The 15,587-nt window shown below is 44.7% G+C and overlaps 1 protein-coding gene across 1 annotated transcript in view; it reads right to left on the bottom strand.

Moving 5' to 3' along the window:
- LOC307248041 (capping protein, Arp2/3 and myosin-I linker protein 3-like) overlaps window positions 1-15,587 on the bottom strand; it is a gene marked incomplete at both ends in the record, with an annotated part of 53,324 nt that overhangs the window by 17,570 nt on the left and 20,167 nt on the right. The window contains 14 exons of the mRNA XM_080024237.1: window positions 3,162-3,216; window positions 3,984-4,080; window positions 4,215-4,296; window positions 5,487-5,556; window positions 6,164-6,268; window positions 6,658-6,734; window positions 7,577-7,654; window positions 7,968-8,077; window positions 9,847-9,933; window positions 12,800-12,894; window positions 13,027-13,115; window positions 14,724-14,799; window positions 14,963-15,036; window positions 15,186-15,256. Coding sequence (XP_079880363.1) covers window positions 3,162-3,216; window positions 3,984-4,080; window positions 4,215-4,296; window positions 5,487-5,556; window positions 6,164-6,268; window positions 6,658-6,734; window positions 7,577-7,654; window positions 7,968-8,077; window positions 9,847-9,933; window positions 12,800-12,894; window positions 13,027-13,115; window positions 14,724-14,799; window positions 14,963-15,036; window positions 15,186-15,256 — 1,166 coding nt within the window. The remainder of the gene's footprint in view (window positions 1-3,161; window positions 3,217-3,983; window positions 4,081-4,214; window positions 4,297-5,486; window positions 5,557-6,163; window positions 6,269-6,657; window positions 6,735-7,576; window positions 7,655-7,967; window positions 8,078-9,846; window positions 9,934-12,799; window positions 12,895-13,026; window positions 13,116-14,723; window positions 14,800-14,962; window positions 15,037-15,185; window positions 15,257-15,587) is intronic.

Genomic DNA, 15,587 nt, shown 5'->3' on the forward strand with positions numbered 1-15,587 from the left:
ACAACACCCGCATCACTGCTGAAGCCGCACCGATCCGCAGAGATGCAATTCTGAGGTTCCCAAACCGGACACTCTCCTCACCTCGGCTGCGCCTTGAGATCCTGTCCATGAATACGAACACAGCTCTCACTTTGGTTGTACAAGGCCCGGATGGCTCGTACCAACGGCCCCGGTACCCCATACTCCCTCAGTACCCCCCACAGGATCCCCCAAGGGACATGGTTGAAAGCCTTCTAAAGGTCCACAAAACACATGTAGACTGGATGGGCAAACTCCCACGACCCCCCCAGCAACCCTGCAAGGGTAAAGAGCTGGTCCACTGTTCCACGTCCAGGACGGAATCCGCATTGCTCCTCCTGAATCAGAGGTTCGACAATCGGCCGGAGCTCCTTTCCAGCACCCTGGAGTAAACTTTCCCGGGAGGCTGGAAGTGAGGGTGATACCCCTATAATTGGAGATTGGTGATACCCTTTTTTAAAAATGGGAACCACCACCCCAGTCTGCCACTCCACAGGTACTGTACCCGACATCCACGTGACACTGAAGAGGTGTGTCGACCAAGACAGCTCAACAATGTGCAGAGCTTTCAGCATCTCAGGGCAAATCTCATCCACCCCCGGCGCCTTGCCCCCGAGGAGCTTTTAACTGCCTCAGAGACCTCTGCCAGGCATATGGACGAGACTTCCCCCAAGTCTTCAGACTCTGCCTCTTCTCCTGAGGACGTATTGGTCGGGTTCAGGAGTTCCTCAAAGTGCTCTTTCCACCACGACAATATCCCCAGTCCGGGTCAGCAGTTCTCCTCCCCGGCTGAACACAGCCTGAGCCAAGCACTGCTTTCCCTTTCTGAGTCGCCGAACAGTTTGCCAGAACTTCCTTGAGGCCAACCGAAAGTCCTTCTCCATAGCCTCCCCGAACTCCTCCCACACCCAGGTTTTTGCTTCAGTGACCACCGAAGCCGCAGCCCTTCTAGCCTGCCAGTACCTGTCTGCTGCCTCGGGGGACCCCTGGGCCAACCAAGCCCCGAAAGGCCTCCTTCTTCAGCTTGACGGCTTACTTCACCGCCGGTTACCACCAACAGGTTCTTGGGTTACCACCACGACAGGCGCCAACTGCCTTCCGACCACAGCTCCTAGCAGCCGCCTCTGCAAAAATTTGCAGAGGTGGCTTTTTTTTTGGTGGGATTTGAAGACCCCGCGGACAGGGGCATTCACCAGGCGTTCCCAGTTCACCCTCACTCCCCTTAGCAACTTGTAGTCGCATAGAGGCGACCCTCTCGTTCACTGGGGAGAACTCCAACGCGGCGGCACTCAGCCGGGGGGCTCGTGAGTATCCCCGGTCCTGCCCGGCACCCACCTGCCTCTCACCTTGGACAACTCCGGAAAAGGAGAGAGTACAGTCCCTCTCCAGGAGTTTGGTTCCAGAGCTGGTGCTGTGCGTAGAGGTGAGCCCAACTATATCTAGTTGGTACCACTCCACCTCCTGCAACAGCTCCGGCTCCTTCCCCGCCAGAGAGGTGACATTCCACGTCCCTAGAACTAGTCTGCGATGCTGAGGATCAGCAGGCCCAGGCCCCCCTCTTTTCCCGCCAAGGCTGGCATTGCACCTGACCCCAACGCCTATCCCTGCAGGTGGTAGGCCCACAGGGTGATAAAGAAGCCATTGTCCAAAAATCCAGTGGTCAAGCTCAGCCACAATATTAAATAAAAAGTACTGAAGACAAATCTGGTGAAAATAAACACTAATGGAAAAACTTTCAATGTAAGTGTTGATTCCCCAATACGTCTCAGTGTTAAGAGGCTCATTTCACCAGGGTGATTTACAATTTGGAGACTCCAGAAATAAACAGTGTGCCGCTATGAGTTTAACAGCAATTCTTAAAAGCAATATTCAGAATGTTTACACATGGACACAAAATTACCTCGATGATGTTTTGATGAAAGGAAATAATCTTAATAAGGAGATGAAAGTCTGGTAGAATAAATGATAATGTTCCAGGATGAGATTCTATTGCAATAACAGAATTGCCAACAAGACAAATTATGTTTAATACAACATTCCAAATAACATATGCAGATCTGTTTAGTGGCTGTATTGGTGTAGATCACAATGACTCTGCTTTGTATAATATAACTAGCTACGTTATGTATATATGTCCAGGTCAGTCTAAAGGTTAGTCACAATATTCTAAAATAAAGTACTATGGACTTAACTCCCCGACGTAACTCCACGATATTTGATGTTTGTACATTTAGTAAATTGTGATGCATTTCACATAAAACAAAAAACTGTAATACTTACCTGAAATGAATAAGCTGGACCCTGTGTATTGCTGCCTGCAGCTATATTTATTATTATTATTATTATTATTATTATTAATAATATCATCGTCATCATCATCTTTATCTTCATTATCAGCAGCAAAATCATCACCAGTTCGTGTAAAGCGTTTCATGCAGCTAGCGGCGGTGTGTTTGTGAGTTCCACCACATCGTCGTGAATATAAAATTAATACAGATGTCAGGAGGAGGCCCGCAGAAGGCTGAGTGACAGTAAATTGTTAAAAAACATCAAAAATACATGATTGTGGAGCAACGTGTAATAGCTTTGTAGAAAAGCTGAATAATTTAGAGAGCACAACATGTCACGACGGCTTGAACCACATTAAAACACCACTTTACATGCTGTAAATATGAATTATTTACATAAAATATATTCACTCTGCATGGAAAACAAGATTGGATTGGATTAGATTAGATGGGCATTTTATGAAGTTAAGACGGCAGGGTTTATTCGGAAAACGAATCCTGCTTTTTTACAATTTTTTTTTACATTATATTTGCTGACACTTTATAAGAAACAGACATTCAATAAAGCTGCGTAGCTCGTGGTGGTCAGTAATCTCTGGATATGGATGACAAAAATGGGTCACAAAAAAGAACAAAAGAACATCCACCACCTGCACAAGTGACCATGGAAAAAAAACTACTTGAGAAAAGAAAGTGAATTATATTTCCAATTTCATTCTGGGACTGGGTCTAATGGATTACCACTTTAACCACCATACCCAAATCCTCCTTGACAATTCAGTAAATTCATTATTTCTGGGTTTTCTTTTTGTACATTTGATGGGAGTGAAAACTTTTACTGATGTTTCCACTCACACATTCCTCCTCCTGAATGAGCTGGACCAGTTTCTGCAGGACCTCGTCCAAAAGCCTCCAGACAGAGAGAGAGGGGGGGTGTTTGGGAGAGAGAGAGAGAGAGAGAGAGATAGAGAGAGAGAGAGAGGGAGAGAGGGAGGGCGGGAAGGAAAGAGGGAGGGCCAGAGGGAGAGAGGAGAGAGAGAGAGAGAGAGGAAGGGGGGGTGGGACAATGAGAGAGGGAGGGCGTAAGGGAGAGAGAAAGGGAGGGCAGTGTAAGGGAGGGGGAGAGAGACAGAGAGAGAAAGGGAGAGAGGAGGACAGGGAGCGACATGGAGAGAGAGAGAGATAGAGAGAGAGAGAGAGAAGCGGTGAGATGAGTCTCTATTAACAAGTCATTTCCTGCTCAAGAAACTACAAGCAGAGAAAACAACCTCTTCACCTCTTACACAAAAGCACTAACAAGTTTCAATTTATTCTGGGGCGCACACACACACACACACACACACACACACACACACACACACACACACACACACACACACACACACACACATACAAACACAGACACACACACACACACACACACACAAACACACACACACACACACACACACACACACACACAAACACACAACATTTCACATGTATCACAACCTGAGGAAAACAAATCCTGGGATAGTGTTGATGAGATATGACACACACATAGACTCACACCCGTGTGCACACACACGCTCATGGATGCATAATGATATAAGACATCAGACACAGTGAAAGGACGCGAACAAGATCGTCCACATGCATGTGCAAGGGCATGCAGGGGCGTGCAGGTGTGTGCGCTACCTGCTCTTGATGTTGAAGTTCTTTCCGAGGAGCAGGTGTTTGAGGGAGGGGTGTCTGGAAAGAGCAGGAAGCACCGAGAGCAGGTCTACATCCAGAGCTGCACACACACACACACACACACACACACACACAAATCCAACATTATTTACATGTTGTGAACCCCCCCAGGACCTGAAGTCCAGGTCACTCCTGGGGTTGGAGTTCAGAGGTCAGGTGACAGAGGGAGTCTACCGTTGTCAGAGATGTCCAGTGTGGCAATGGAGGAGACCCGGGGGAAGAGCTCCTGGATCACAGCGGCTCCTGCAGACCTCAGCTGGAGGAGGAGAAACCTAGTGAGTGGCTTTCCTCTTCACAGTCAACTGGGGATCAGGTGTTGATGCTTCCAAGGTAGGTAAACCCTTTCTGGAAGCATGGAAAATTAGGACTGTTTCATTGCAGTAGGAAACCTTTACACTGACACCAGCAACACATCTGAGTGTCGTAATCTCCCGCTCCCCCTCTGGCGGTTGCAGTAATGCATGTGTTTAGATTTCGCATCACAAAATGCATGTAAGAAGATCCCCGGCGTCTTCTCCAGAACAACAGTGAGATAGCGAATAGTTTGCTCAGCTGCACATTTACCATTTTCAAAGAATGAAAGAAAGCTGAAAATGTCCTTTCTAGTTGTAGACTGTTCTGTCCACATACACGGGTTCAAGGAGGGAGACGGAGAATGAGAGTTTCTGGAGTTTCATTATGAAACACTCAAGCAAAAAAGGCTCGTTGGCCAAAACGTGAACATAAAGTATTCAATAATTAATCAGAGTCCGTTTGGGTCGCGATCTGGTCCGCAGGGTCTCCTGCACCACGCGGCCTCACTGCAAGACAAACAACACAAATGAAAACCCCCCCAGCTGACTCCAAACAATCAGCGGCAGCGGGCTGATCGGAATACCTGCACCGGTACGGGACGAAGCCCACGCCGTAGCCCGCAGACCCCGGCTTAACCACGCCCCCACATCTGCCGCACCAGTGCTCCCAAAGACCACACAATTAAAACATTAACAAACAAAAATAGATTTATTGATAGGGAATATGGTAACACCCAACGATGATGTTAATAACATCTTTATGTTATATACATAACCTATTTACCTAGTTTTTCCAATAACACTAGCTATCCAGTCTCTTAGCAACAGTGGTTTCTTGTCATAGTGTCGGAACCGAAATTCCTTGCAATCGCAACGGACCCCTTCAATACCAAGAAGCAAGAGCTTATCACAGAAGGGAGGAGCATCACCCATTTCCCATGAGGCCTGGTGGTGCTAGCGAACAACAGCACTGATTGTGAGGCTCATTTGAGACTCACACTCAAATTACAAATACAACCAAAATCTTCTAATGTCGTCCAGAGCTTGATTTTTCAAGTCGAAAACATAGGCGCCTAAAACCGCTGAAACCTTTCGACACAATAGCTCGGGTTAGAAAGTTCCTCACGAGACGGGGCCGGCAGGACAATCCTACCTCACAGCCGCTGATGTCCAGGTGCAGGTCGTTGATGTGCGGGTTGGAGATCAGGCCAGTGAGTAGAGCCCTGAAGGGACGGACGGAAACGGGACTGAATCACAGAGAGAACCGGACAAAACCATTGAGAACCTTCTCTATTGATTCGAACTTCAGCTGAGGTTAAATAAACACCATGGATTTTCAATGACACACATCTTTCGGGTACTGACGACCATGGAATTAATCTAAAGAAATATTAAAGAACAACCAATTTAAATCAATAATTCATTCCTTATTGAGTTGCTAAAAAAAAAGCAAAGCAAAGCAAATAGACTCCCATGTTGTCCAGCTTTGACATTGTACAGAAGAGAAGTACAATATCCTATGATTTGTCATATTATATTATTATTGTTGCCCACTCTGCATCCACTGCAGCCTGCTCATCCTGGAAGGGGATTCCTCCTTCTGTGGCCCCTTCTCTAGGTTTTTTCCTTTCCCCCCCCCAAAGGGTGTTCTGGGAGTTTTTCCTTGCCCGGGTGAGGGTTCAGACTAGGGGACGCTGTGGAATTCTGTAAGATTCAGATCAGGTTTCAGCTGAACTTGAAAGTCAGCTAAGGCCTCCTTCATGGTAATGGAGAACGTACATGTACAGACAGAAAGAACAAAAGTAAGAAGGACAGGGGGAGAGGGATCACCTGAGGACGTCGGGCGGCAGCTTCATGGAGGCCAGGCAGACGTGGGTGAGGCTGAACGCTGAGCAGAAGAACTGACGGAACAGTGGCAGTGTCTCCTTCACCTTCCTGCGGGAGGAGGCAAAGACAGAGGTGGAGAGCAAGGTCGGCGTTGTTGACATGCAGCGTGACCATGAGCGCAGGGAATGCAGCCGTGAAAATGAGAGGGCATTAAAAAATTGCTTTGGAAAAGAGGAGACGCTCACAGGGTTAAACAACATCTCTCCGCTCTTACATCTGCAGACTGCTCATCTTTAAAACCAGACACTCAACGCCCTCATTGATACGGAGATGAAGATAACCACAGATTCAGACAAAGGGATGGAGAGTGAGCGAGAGAGAGAGAGAGAGAGAGAGAGAGAGAGAGAGACAGAGAGAGAGATGGAGGAGAGAGAGTTGGAGCTCATAGATGTCAAACGTAACCGAGACAAAGAGACGGTCGGAAAGGTTTGACTAACCTGTGAGCAAAGGAGTTTTTGGAAAGATTCAGAAAAGAAAGATCGGCACAACACCCCCGCAGAAGAGCCCCAAATAGCTGCAGAAGGAAGGGAAGGAGAAGGAAGGAGAAGGAGAAGAGGATTTCAGACCGCTTAGACACCAAGACCCTGCAAGGAGTTCATCACTATTCCATTTAGGGCTGATATCAACATATGAAAATACCTTTTGTAGTTTCTATATAATCAATCAAAAGTTTAAAATGCTCCCCCAAGTGTTTGATTCCCCCACAATTATATGACCATGACGACTAATTCATCGGTATAAGTTTATATGATATACAAACAGCTGCTTTTTTTGGATCACTGCTAAATCTGCTGTTCTTCTAAAAACCAAAGGCTCACCCCAGAAGGGAGTCAAAGCAAAGAGGCAACAGAGCCCATGGGAAATGCAGTCAACATTTCAACATTTCAAAACTCCTTTCAGGGGCGATGAGATGTGAAAAAAGATAAGCTTAGAAAATAAATCAAATAGCATAAGATGAAATGAGATGATGCTTTGTTAAACCCCCTGAAGAAATTAAGAAGTCACATCAGTGGAGAATAAATAACTCTTTAAAAACGCACACTAACAATCACAGGCAGCAATGACAAGTGTAAAACGGTGATAAACAAAGCAGATTCTCACCAACACTGATACCGGCTGAGGTCAACAATGGAAAGTGAATAAAGTGACTCAATCTAAAGTCCCGAGATGAGTTCTGATTTTAACAAAAATATATATCTTCAATGTGCCTCTCAGAGTTATGTGGAGAACAGTTCAGTTAAGTTTTATTTCACCGTGAGTGGGCGTAGCAGCTTGAATAATCACACGTCACTTTTTGTGTTCAGGCTGCAAGGGCTCAAAGAGAGCTTTGTCTGCAGGCGAAAGTGTAGAACTTACTGAGTCCACAGAGCAGTCTGTACCGGACAGATCCAGGTGGACAAGGCAGTTTGGCTGAGATAAGAAATGGTACAAGTTCTACAGGCAGAGAGAAAAGGCAGAAAAGCGAGAGAGAGAGAGAGGTAGAGAGAGGGAGCGAAAGAGAGAGAGGTAGAGAGAGAGAGAGGCAGCTCAATACGCTTCTCATCAACAGGAGTGGAAGTAACGAATTACAACTAGTACACTGTAATAAATGTTACTTTTACTTCAGTATTCATTGCATTGATATTGCATTAAACATCAATACTCTGAGTAGTTTTTGGGAATACTTTGTACTTCTACCCCCCCCCCCCCCGAGTCTTTATGTTGTGTACACTGTGTACATCTCGAGGATCAATGAGAATTCTCAGACCGAGGCGTCTTCTCCGGAGAGGACGCCCGGGTTCTTGCTCAGGTCCAGGTGCAGGAGTGAGTTGGAGTATTCATCACTAGAGCAGAGAGCCTGAGAAAGAGACGCCACGCCTGAGAGGAAAGGAAGAGATATAGTGGGGGGGGGGTGAAAAATCTGCAGCCGTTAAGAGACGGGAAACACTTTCAGAACATTTTGCGTCGCTGCATTATTCATGTACACATCTTTGGGGCCGGCAGCAGCAGGAGGTGGTGAATGTGAAGCAAGGTGTACTATCTGACCGTTTCAATGTAATATTTAGATTCTCCACGGGGCACAGCATAGGGGGAGATGACGGCATGGGGGGAAGGCTGTCTGCCGGGCATGGAGACTGCTGGTAGAAGAACAGCGATACACCTCTAGGCTGATGAATATGTGATAGAAAATATGAAAGAAGCTGTCCAGATGGAGGGAGGCTGGTTTTTATCCCCTCAACCAGTGATACTCAACCTTTTTTTTGTGAGCAGTGAAACTAGGATCCAAAACATCATCACTGGACATTTTCTCACTTCTTGTAATTCCATAACGGTGAAGTTTAACTATTAATAATTTTGCTGGTGACCCCCGGGAACCTCTTGAAGGACTTATTTTGGTGAAAATAAACAATGGATGTTTTTCTTATTTTTTCTAAAATTTTGAGATTAATTGGTCAACACTGAATTCTGTGTATGGGATTATTCAGCCAACTTTGAGAAGATATGTCTTCAGATATCTTACTTGGAAAAAATCGATAACAATGGTACTTTGACTTAAGAGTTTAATTTGTTCCGTGACAGAGCTCGTTATTCAATCTGCTCGTATAGCAAATCAATTTTCCCCATTGAAATGAATTGAAATGCCATTAATCCGTTCCAGATCCCCAAAAACCACCCCAATTTTTTTTTGTTACGTGTTTTTAAATAAGAAAAATGTATTTATAAATAACAAATATTGTATCAAAACATAATAAAACATAATAAAAGAGAATGTAAAGAAATAAACTGGTTTTATAAAGTGTATTTAACTTGGAGATCAGACGACTTGGACTAACGGAAGATGCTGGCGGAGGTGGAGGGTGGAGGAGATAGGCGGAGGAGGTTGGAGGAGTTTGTTTCGTGCTTTTTCGGTCGCTTTCATTTGTTGCTACACTTTGTTGCTGAACTTAATTGCTACAATTTATTTTTATTTTTTTTCACTTCACTTTCGCTTAACTTAAAAAAAAATTGCCAATTCCATCACACGCACACCTCACTCATGTTTTTCTATGATTTCATGCTTTAATTCAATCGATCCATCATCCGCTTCTTCTCAGCACTTACTTTCTTGGGACCCATGGTTAGAAAAAAAATTGGCAAAATAACTGCACAAAACGCACAAAAATACAAAAGAGATGCTTCCACGCTCAGGTGACCACGTGAAGTGAAGGAGTGAGACGCGGGATGCTGGCCGCATTCGCTCGCCACGCCAACTAGGCGTACCTGAGGCTCGCTCCTCGTAACTCACATTTTTGCTCGCAAATCAATACAAAAAAATCAACGGAACGACGGCTCGTAACTCGGAAAACTCGTATGCTAGTGCACTGGTAAATCAAGGCACCACTGTATTCTAGGGATGCTTAAAAATTTAATCAGTGAAAAAAATGAACTGTCGATTTTTCTTCCCCTGGTGGACTGATTCTAAAACCATAAGGTCATTTCTATCACTAAATGTATTTGGCTGTTTTTAGAAATCTTTTCAAACAAAACGATCTTATCCAAGCGACAGTGCCCGATTCAAGTTGTAGTTAATAATTTCTTTTAGGTGATGGGGGTGTTTCAACATTTAAAGCTGTGATTTGACGGGGGAAGTAAGGGAGCCATCTCACCCTTGGAGGAGAGCGACGTCTTGGAGAGGTTGAGGAGACGCAGACCTTTGCTGAGGCGACAAACTTGCTGGATGAGGTTGGACACGCCTGGGCAGACGCAGCAAAAGGTGAGAAGAAGAACGTTGGAGAAGAGAGGGAAAAGCACAACAACAAGAACCTACACACAGTGAAATAATTGGGTGTAACGGGTTCTTTAGAAGGTTGAGTGGTTCTATCACATGCTGAGGAACTTTATTTAGTAGCTGGTTCTTCACATTCTTTATTGGGTCTTGGGATCATTCTTCATTTTAAATTATTTTTTCAGTTATAGGATAACGATGGCATACAAATGAAAATAAAAGTAGCACTGTAGGGCTACAAGCCAATGTATATTGCATAATTTGGTTATTAAGCCTGTACAAAGGCAATTTAATCAAAAATGAATGCAGACATCAAAGCAAAGGAGTGCAAATAAATATATCTATTTTTCAATTTCTTTCATCTTTGCTTCTTTGCGGAAGTGTAGTTGGCGTCTCTAGTGTTATTTTTGTGGATTTGTGTTTTTAAAATTAACTTCAGGGACTTCTGACATACCATAGTCCTTAGACATACCAAGTCATGCCTCGCTCAAGACAAAACCACAAGAAACAACCATTTTAAACGTTTATTCGATGTCTTATTTGCGGTAAAATATTGGCTTTTATTTGGTATTAGTATGGGAATTGGCCATTTTTAAGGCCCTTTTAAACCAGTCCCTTAAGACGACACGGTAAGACCCTTTGGATTTGCAGGAAATAACACCGCTCCACAAGAAGTGATGTGTTGTTTGCTTCGCAAATACCAGGAAGAAGGTAACCATGGTAACAAGACACTGCGAGTTCTGCTGATACGGGTAAAAAAAAAAGAAAAAAAGAAAAGCCTGAAATTCCAAAGGGAATTTCAGAAGCGCAGATAGTCATCAGCGCTGCCTTGGGCTGAAAGAAGAAAGGTCCTCACAGACATTCTGAATGTCGGCAACTTATCATGAAAGAAAATATAAATACTGTTTATTTTTAAGCTTTTCGGACTCGTTTAATTTCTGTGAATTCAACATGAAAGGGAAAAAATATGTACTGGAAGAGGGTGGGAGTTCTTGAAGGTCACACCTCCTGCCACTTCTCTGTTCTCTCCTTTCAGAGGAGCAGTGTGTTATTAACCCCTGGAGGTGTCTTTTCTCTCCATCTTCCCTCCCTCCCAGCTTCTCTTTCTCCGCGGGTCAGACGGAGCAGAGAGGTGACGACTGATACGCTGCAATGTCCAGGGAACGAAACACTCAATGAAGCAATGACTTGGTGTTTTCAACACATTTTTGTTTTTATTGTGAGGACCATTTCCTTTTTTGTTTGTTGTTTTAAGCATGTTTGTTCCCTTTCTTGCTTTTTAAAACATGCCTATTTTAATACAATTTTTTTTGTAGGGGAATTGGACCTATTTTTGTGAAGCACCTTTTTTCGTTGCTATTCTGTATAAATGAAATACATTTTTGTTAGTAGTAGTATTAACAGAGTTATCACCGTGATACCTTTGTCTCTTGGCTGCTACTATTAGCAGTAGCAGTATTAGTAGTAATAATAGTAGTGATGGTAGTATTTTCAGTGATTTGGACCATGGGGCAGCCAGTGAGGGTAGAATTTAACTGATATTCATTATTGGCTGTTCTACTTCCCTCGACTGGAGCGTTGTGTTGTGTTCTACTCTGAATATGATACTTTAATCTGAACAGGATAACTTGACGTGCTGGTGTTCCCATGGCTCTAAAGACGCTCTTGATTTCTGTTTGTTTAGCTGCATTCCCTCTGTTCCCAAACAGACAAAGGACTTCAGAATGCGTTGGGGTCTACAACAATCTTTCAGCTCCTTCCCCCTTTGAGATGCAGCACGACAGCCTGTCTGTGTTTCTGAAAGCTGCTTGTTAGATTCCTTTTCTGGAGCATTGAGCGGAGTTTGGTTTGTTTCTTTCTATCGGCTTCAGTGACAGATCTGACGGCGTCTGCTCCCAAGGTCACTCTGTGCCTGATGAGAACCGCATGACTTTTGGTGATGCACGACTCGCAAATGATTTGTTTGCATCAAACAAATATTTGATGTGTGACAGGAGCCACTCTGGCAAAGAGCCGTTTGTTCATTTTGCAAATTTTGTTCGTGACTCGGCAACTGCAGTCGGACACACAGGCACAGAGTCTGGACTCTATTTGCAAAGGAAAAGAGCCGTGAGCTGTGAGTGACCTGTGTGCCTCAAGCAACCCAGTAAAGAGCCCGACGTGCTCCTTTTGTTCCGGTTCGGTGAGTGAGAGAGCAAGACAGTGAGTGATAGAGCAAGTGAGTGAATATTTTACCCGCAAATTGAAAATAATTACTACATTAGTATTAAGTTCTTTCACACATGCACTGCAACCCTGAGATTGCCCAGAGGAGCTGTATGTGTGAACGCCGATGTCTGTCTCAGTCAGACCGGACATTACCCGGAATTTACCCAGCCAGCACCCTAGTACAAAGTCTGCGTAATGTCCGACTGAGCAGTATGTGTGAACACATCAGGTGATTGTCCGGAGAATTCACAGCGAGCAAGCGGGCGTGTCACGTGATGATGACGTCTCTATTGTGCGGCAGCTATTTACCTTTGTGCGGATCTTTGTGCGGATACATTGAGTATCACCTCTAAAAAAGTTAGGTTGGTAGCCTAGTCCACCATTTTGGGTGTGCTGTAAAACTCTGCAGCGTCATTGCGTCACATCCTGTCTCCTGCACGCTCCGCCCCTCGTCTAAACCAAACGGCGTATTTCCAGGTCGTATAAACGGGCCTGACACTCACAATCTCTGGTTGTGTGCTACATGTTTTGAAAGGGCAACCTTAGACAATATCTGGATCTGATATGCATGTTTGAAAGCAGCTTTAGATTCACGTGGAAAAAAGGCCGTTGCAGTTTTTGGATACCTTGGTTATCCAGCGAGTTGTGTGCCAAGTTGAGGGAGTGGATGGCTGAAGCTGGATTCTCTGAAAGAGCAACTGACATCTTTTGTGGGAAGTCTCTGAAATGCGGGTTGAACAGAAATACAGAAAAGTTTTTTGTTTTTAAGGATGGATAGAGATGAAAAGACGTTTGAAAAATGCCAAAAATAAATAGGTAGTAAAAATGAACAAAGATGTAAAGGGAGGCTCACGATTTTAACCCGGCGTTCTCCAGCGTGATCTCCTCCAGGCTAGAGGATTTACTGAGCGTGTGCAAGACCTGCTCCGTGACCTCTGATCCCTGCGGCAAAAGAAACACTGGGTGAGATTCCCTGGTGTAAGACCGGCCACCACTGGAACGTGCCTGGTGGAGGTTGTTAAGCACACAAACACAAGACTCAGCACTGGCTGCTGCAACGAGCTCTCTCATTGTTTGAGTTTCCCTTGCGCCAGTGGTTATGCAAGAGGGTGGGGCGTCAAGGTTAGTTGTAGAGGTGGGGGTTAAGATTAGGGGTACAGTAGGAATGGGAATTATGGTTAGCTTTAGAGATGGCGTATAGGTTTGGTTAAGGGATGAGGGGCTATGATCAGGTTTATGGGGGTTAAGGTCACGGATAGGGATGAGGGGTTATAAGGGTTAAGGTTATGGATGGGGGATTAATTAGGTTTAGGGATGGGGGTAAAGGTTAGAGGCAGGGGAAGGGTGTTTAAAGGGAACCTATTGTGGTTTTCCTTATTTTCTGTCATACATATAATGAAACAATGTTGGATGTTCATATAAGACATGGCCAAAGTGTCAAATAATGAGGTAAACTAATTATGAGTAACCACTATGAGTAAAACGCTAAGGCTTCTGACCGCCTTGAACGCTCTGTTTTCAAAGGTTTTTTCTACTGACTGCAACTCTCTCACGGAATTCTTTATATGGTCATCTGCTCCATTAGATCTGCTGTGCATTTCTCCAAACAAAACCAATAAAAATAACGTGTTTTATTGTGGATGTATTTATTTAATTTATTAAACGATATTATATTTTCAGATGTTTACATAAAACAAGAAATCCCAGTGTGCGAGAATCCCGGTGCGCCGCAGTGCATGTCTGTGTCATTACAGGCTTGGAGCACGGCAACCAAAGTAGGAGCAAACCCCATTGGCTCACATAACTCGTGGCCTCAGGACGGTGGCTCCACCCGCTGAACCAGCCCGTTTTCGAACAGGGTGGATTGAACACATGTTAGAATGGCTTGAATGCATAATCTGAGTAGTATTTTCAGCAAAAAAAAACCCCCAAAAAAAACATGTTTTGAGGACCTCAGAGCTAACTTGTGTAAAAAGGAGCATTAATAGGTCCACTTTAATGTAGAGTTAGGAGGGGAATTCAGGTAAGGTTTCAGGGGGTCACATTCACGATGGGGAGGATTAGGGTTAGGGTTAGTTTAGCTTTAGAGTGAGGTTAGTTAAGGTAGGTTAGGTTTAGATATGAGGGTGGTTAAGGTTAGGTTGGGGGGTGGAGTCAGTAGTCAAAAGGTAACATGGTAAATTGAATCAGAGGAAGGAAAGAAGAAATAAATATGTTTTTCAATGGTCAAAACATTGCTTTTTTGCTTCCGACAGCTTCTGCTGAAACGACCCTTTCTGTTAACGCACCCGTACTCCAGCAGCCATGTTTGATGCATTTATGTCCAGATTCAACACTCTCATTACTTGAAATCCTTGAGATTAATTTTGGAAAAACTAGGATTATATACTGTCTAGAGAAATAGTGTTCTTGCTGATGCTCTCATTTTGCTTGTTTATGTCCTAGATGCATCAAAATCAATCTGGCGGGTAAACAGTAATGAAAAATCTTTGGCGGCTGGGCTTAATGAAAGCAACGGGCCCACATGATGGAGGGATTTACGGTACTTACTATCCGCAGGTCTTTGCAGAAGAGTTTGGTAAACCAAGTGTTGTACGCCATCGATGCCACAATGACAGCCAAATCCCTGGAAGAAGAGCGATGACAATCAGTCTGAGATGTCGATCTCTGTGACTATGCCCACTCTCTCTCAGTTTCTCTCTCTCTCTCTCTCTCTCTCTCTCTCTCTTTCTCTCAAACTCTCACCTGCCCCCCCCTTCTCTCTCTTTCTCTCAAACTCTCTCTCTCACCTGCTCTCCAGGTGGCTGAAGTCCAGCAGATTAAACTCACGGTTGTCCTGGGAATGATAGATAGTGTCCACATCCTAGGGGCAAGATTAGCCATGAGCCCATTTCTCCAAAGTACAGTTTCTGCACAGTAACCCCTGATGTGCGTGTAGCCCTGCGTGGTCCGGCATGCATCCCAGAATGCCCTCACCACGCCCCATCTGCCTCAGTCCCCCGGAGCTCTTACCCACTGCACCTCCTCCTTGCAGCTGATGCCATTATAGTCGCACAGAGCAGCGTAGGTCTCAGAGAAGCCGCCTGGAGAAAACAAGCATTGAAAAAAGGAATACAAGAGAGATTGGAAAAAAACATTATTTTACAGGACGTGAGCAGCTGCTTCCTGCACTGACAGCCAGCGGTTGTGAGGAAACAAGACTCAGAGAAATTCCTCAAAATATCTGTTATATGCGCAACAGGTCCAATTTAATAAGATCATCTGGGAAACAATTTGTGAAGTACGCTAACCCAGTTCCTCTCACAGCCTGTCGAGGGGGAGTGTGCAGGTGCGTGTGTGCATGGGAGGCGTGCATGTGTGTCTGTAAGTGTGTGTGTATGTGTGCGTGATAAATTGAAATGTTAGAAGCCTTGT

The sequence above is a fragment of the Zeus faber genome (genome assembly GCF_960531495.2).
Source record: "Zeus faber genome assembly, chromosome: 1".
NCBI lineage: Eukaryota > Metazoa > Chordata > Actinopteri > Zeiformes > Zeidae > Zeus > Zeus faber.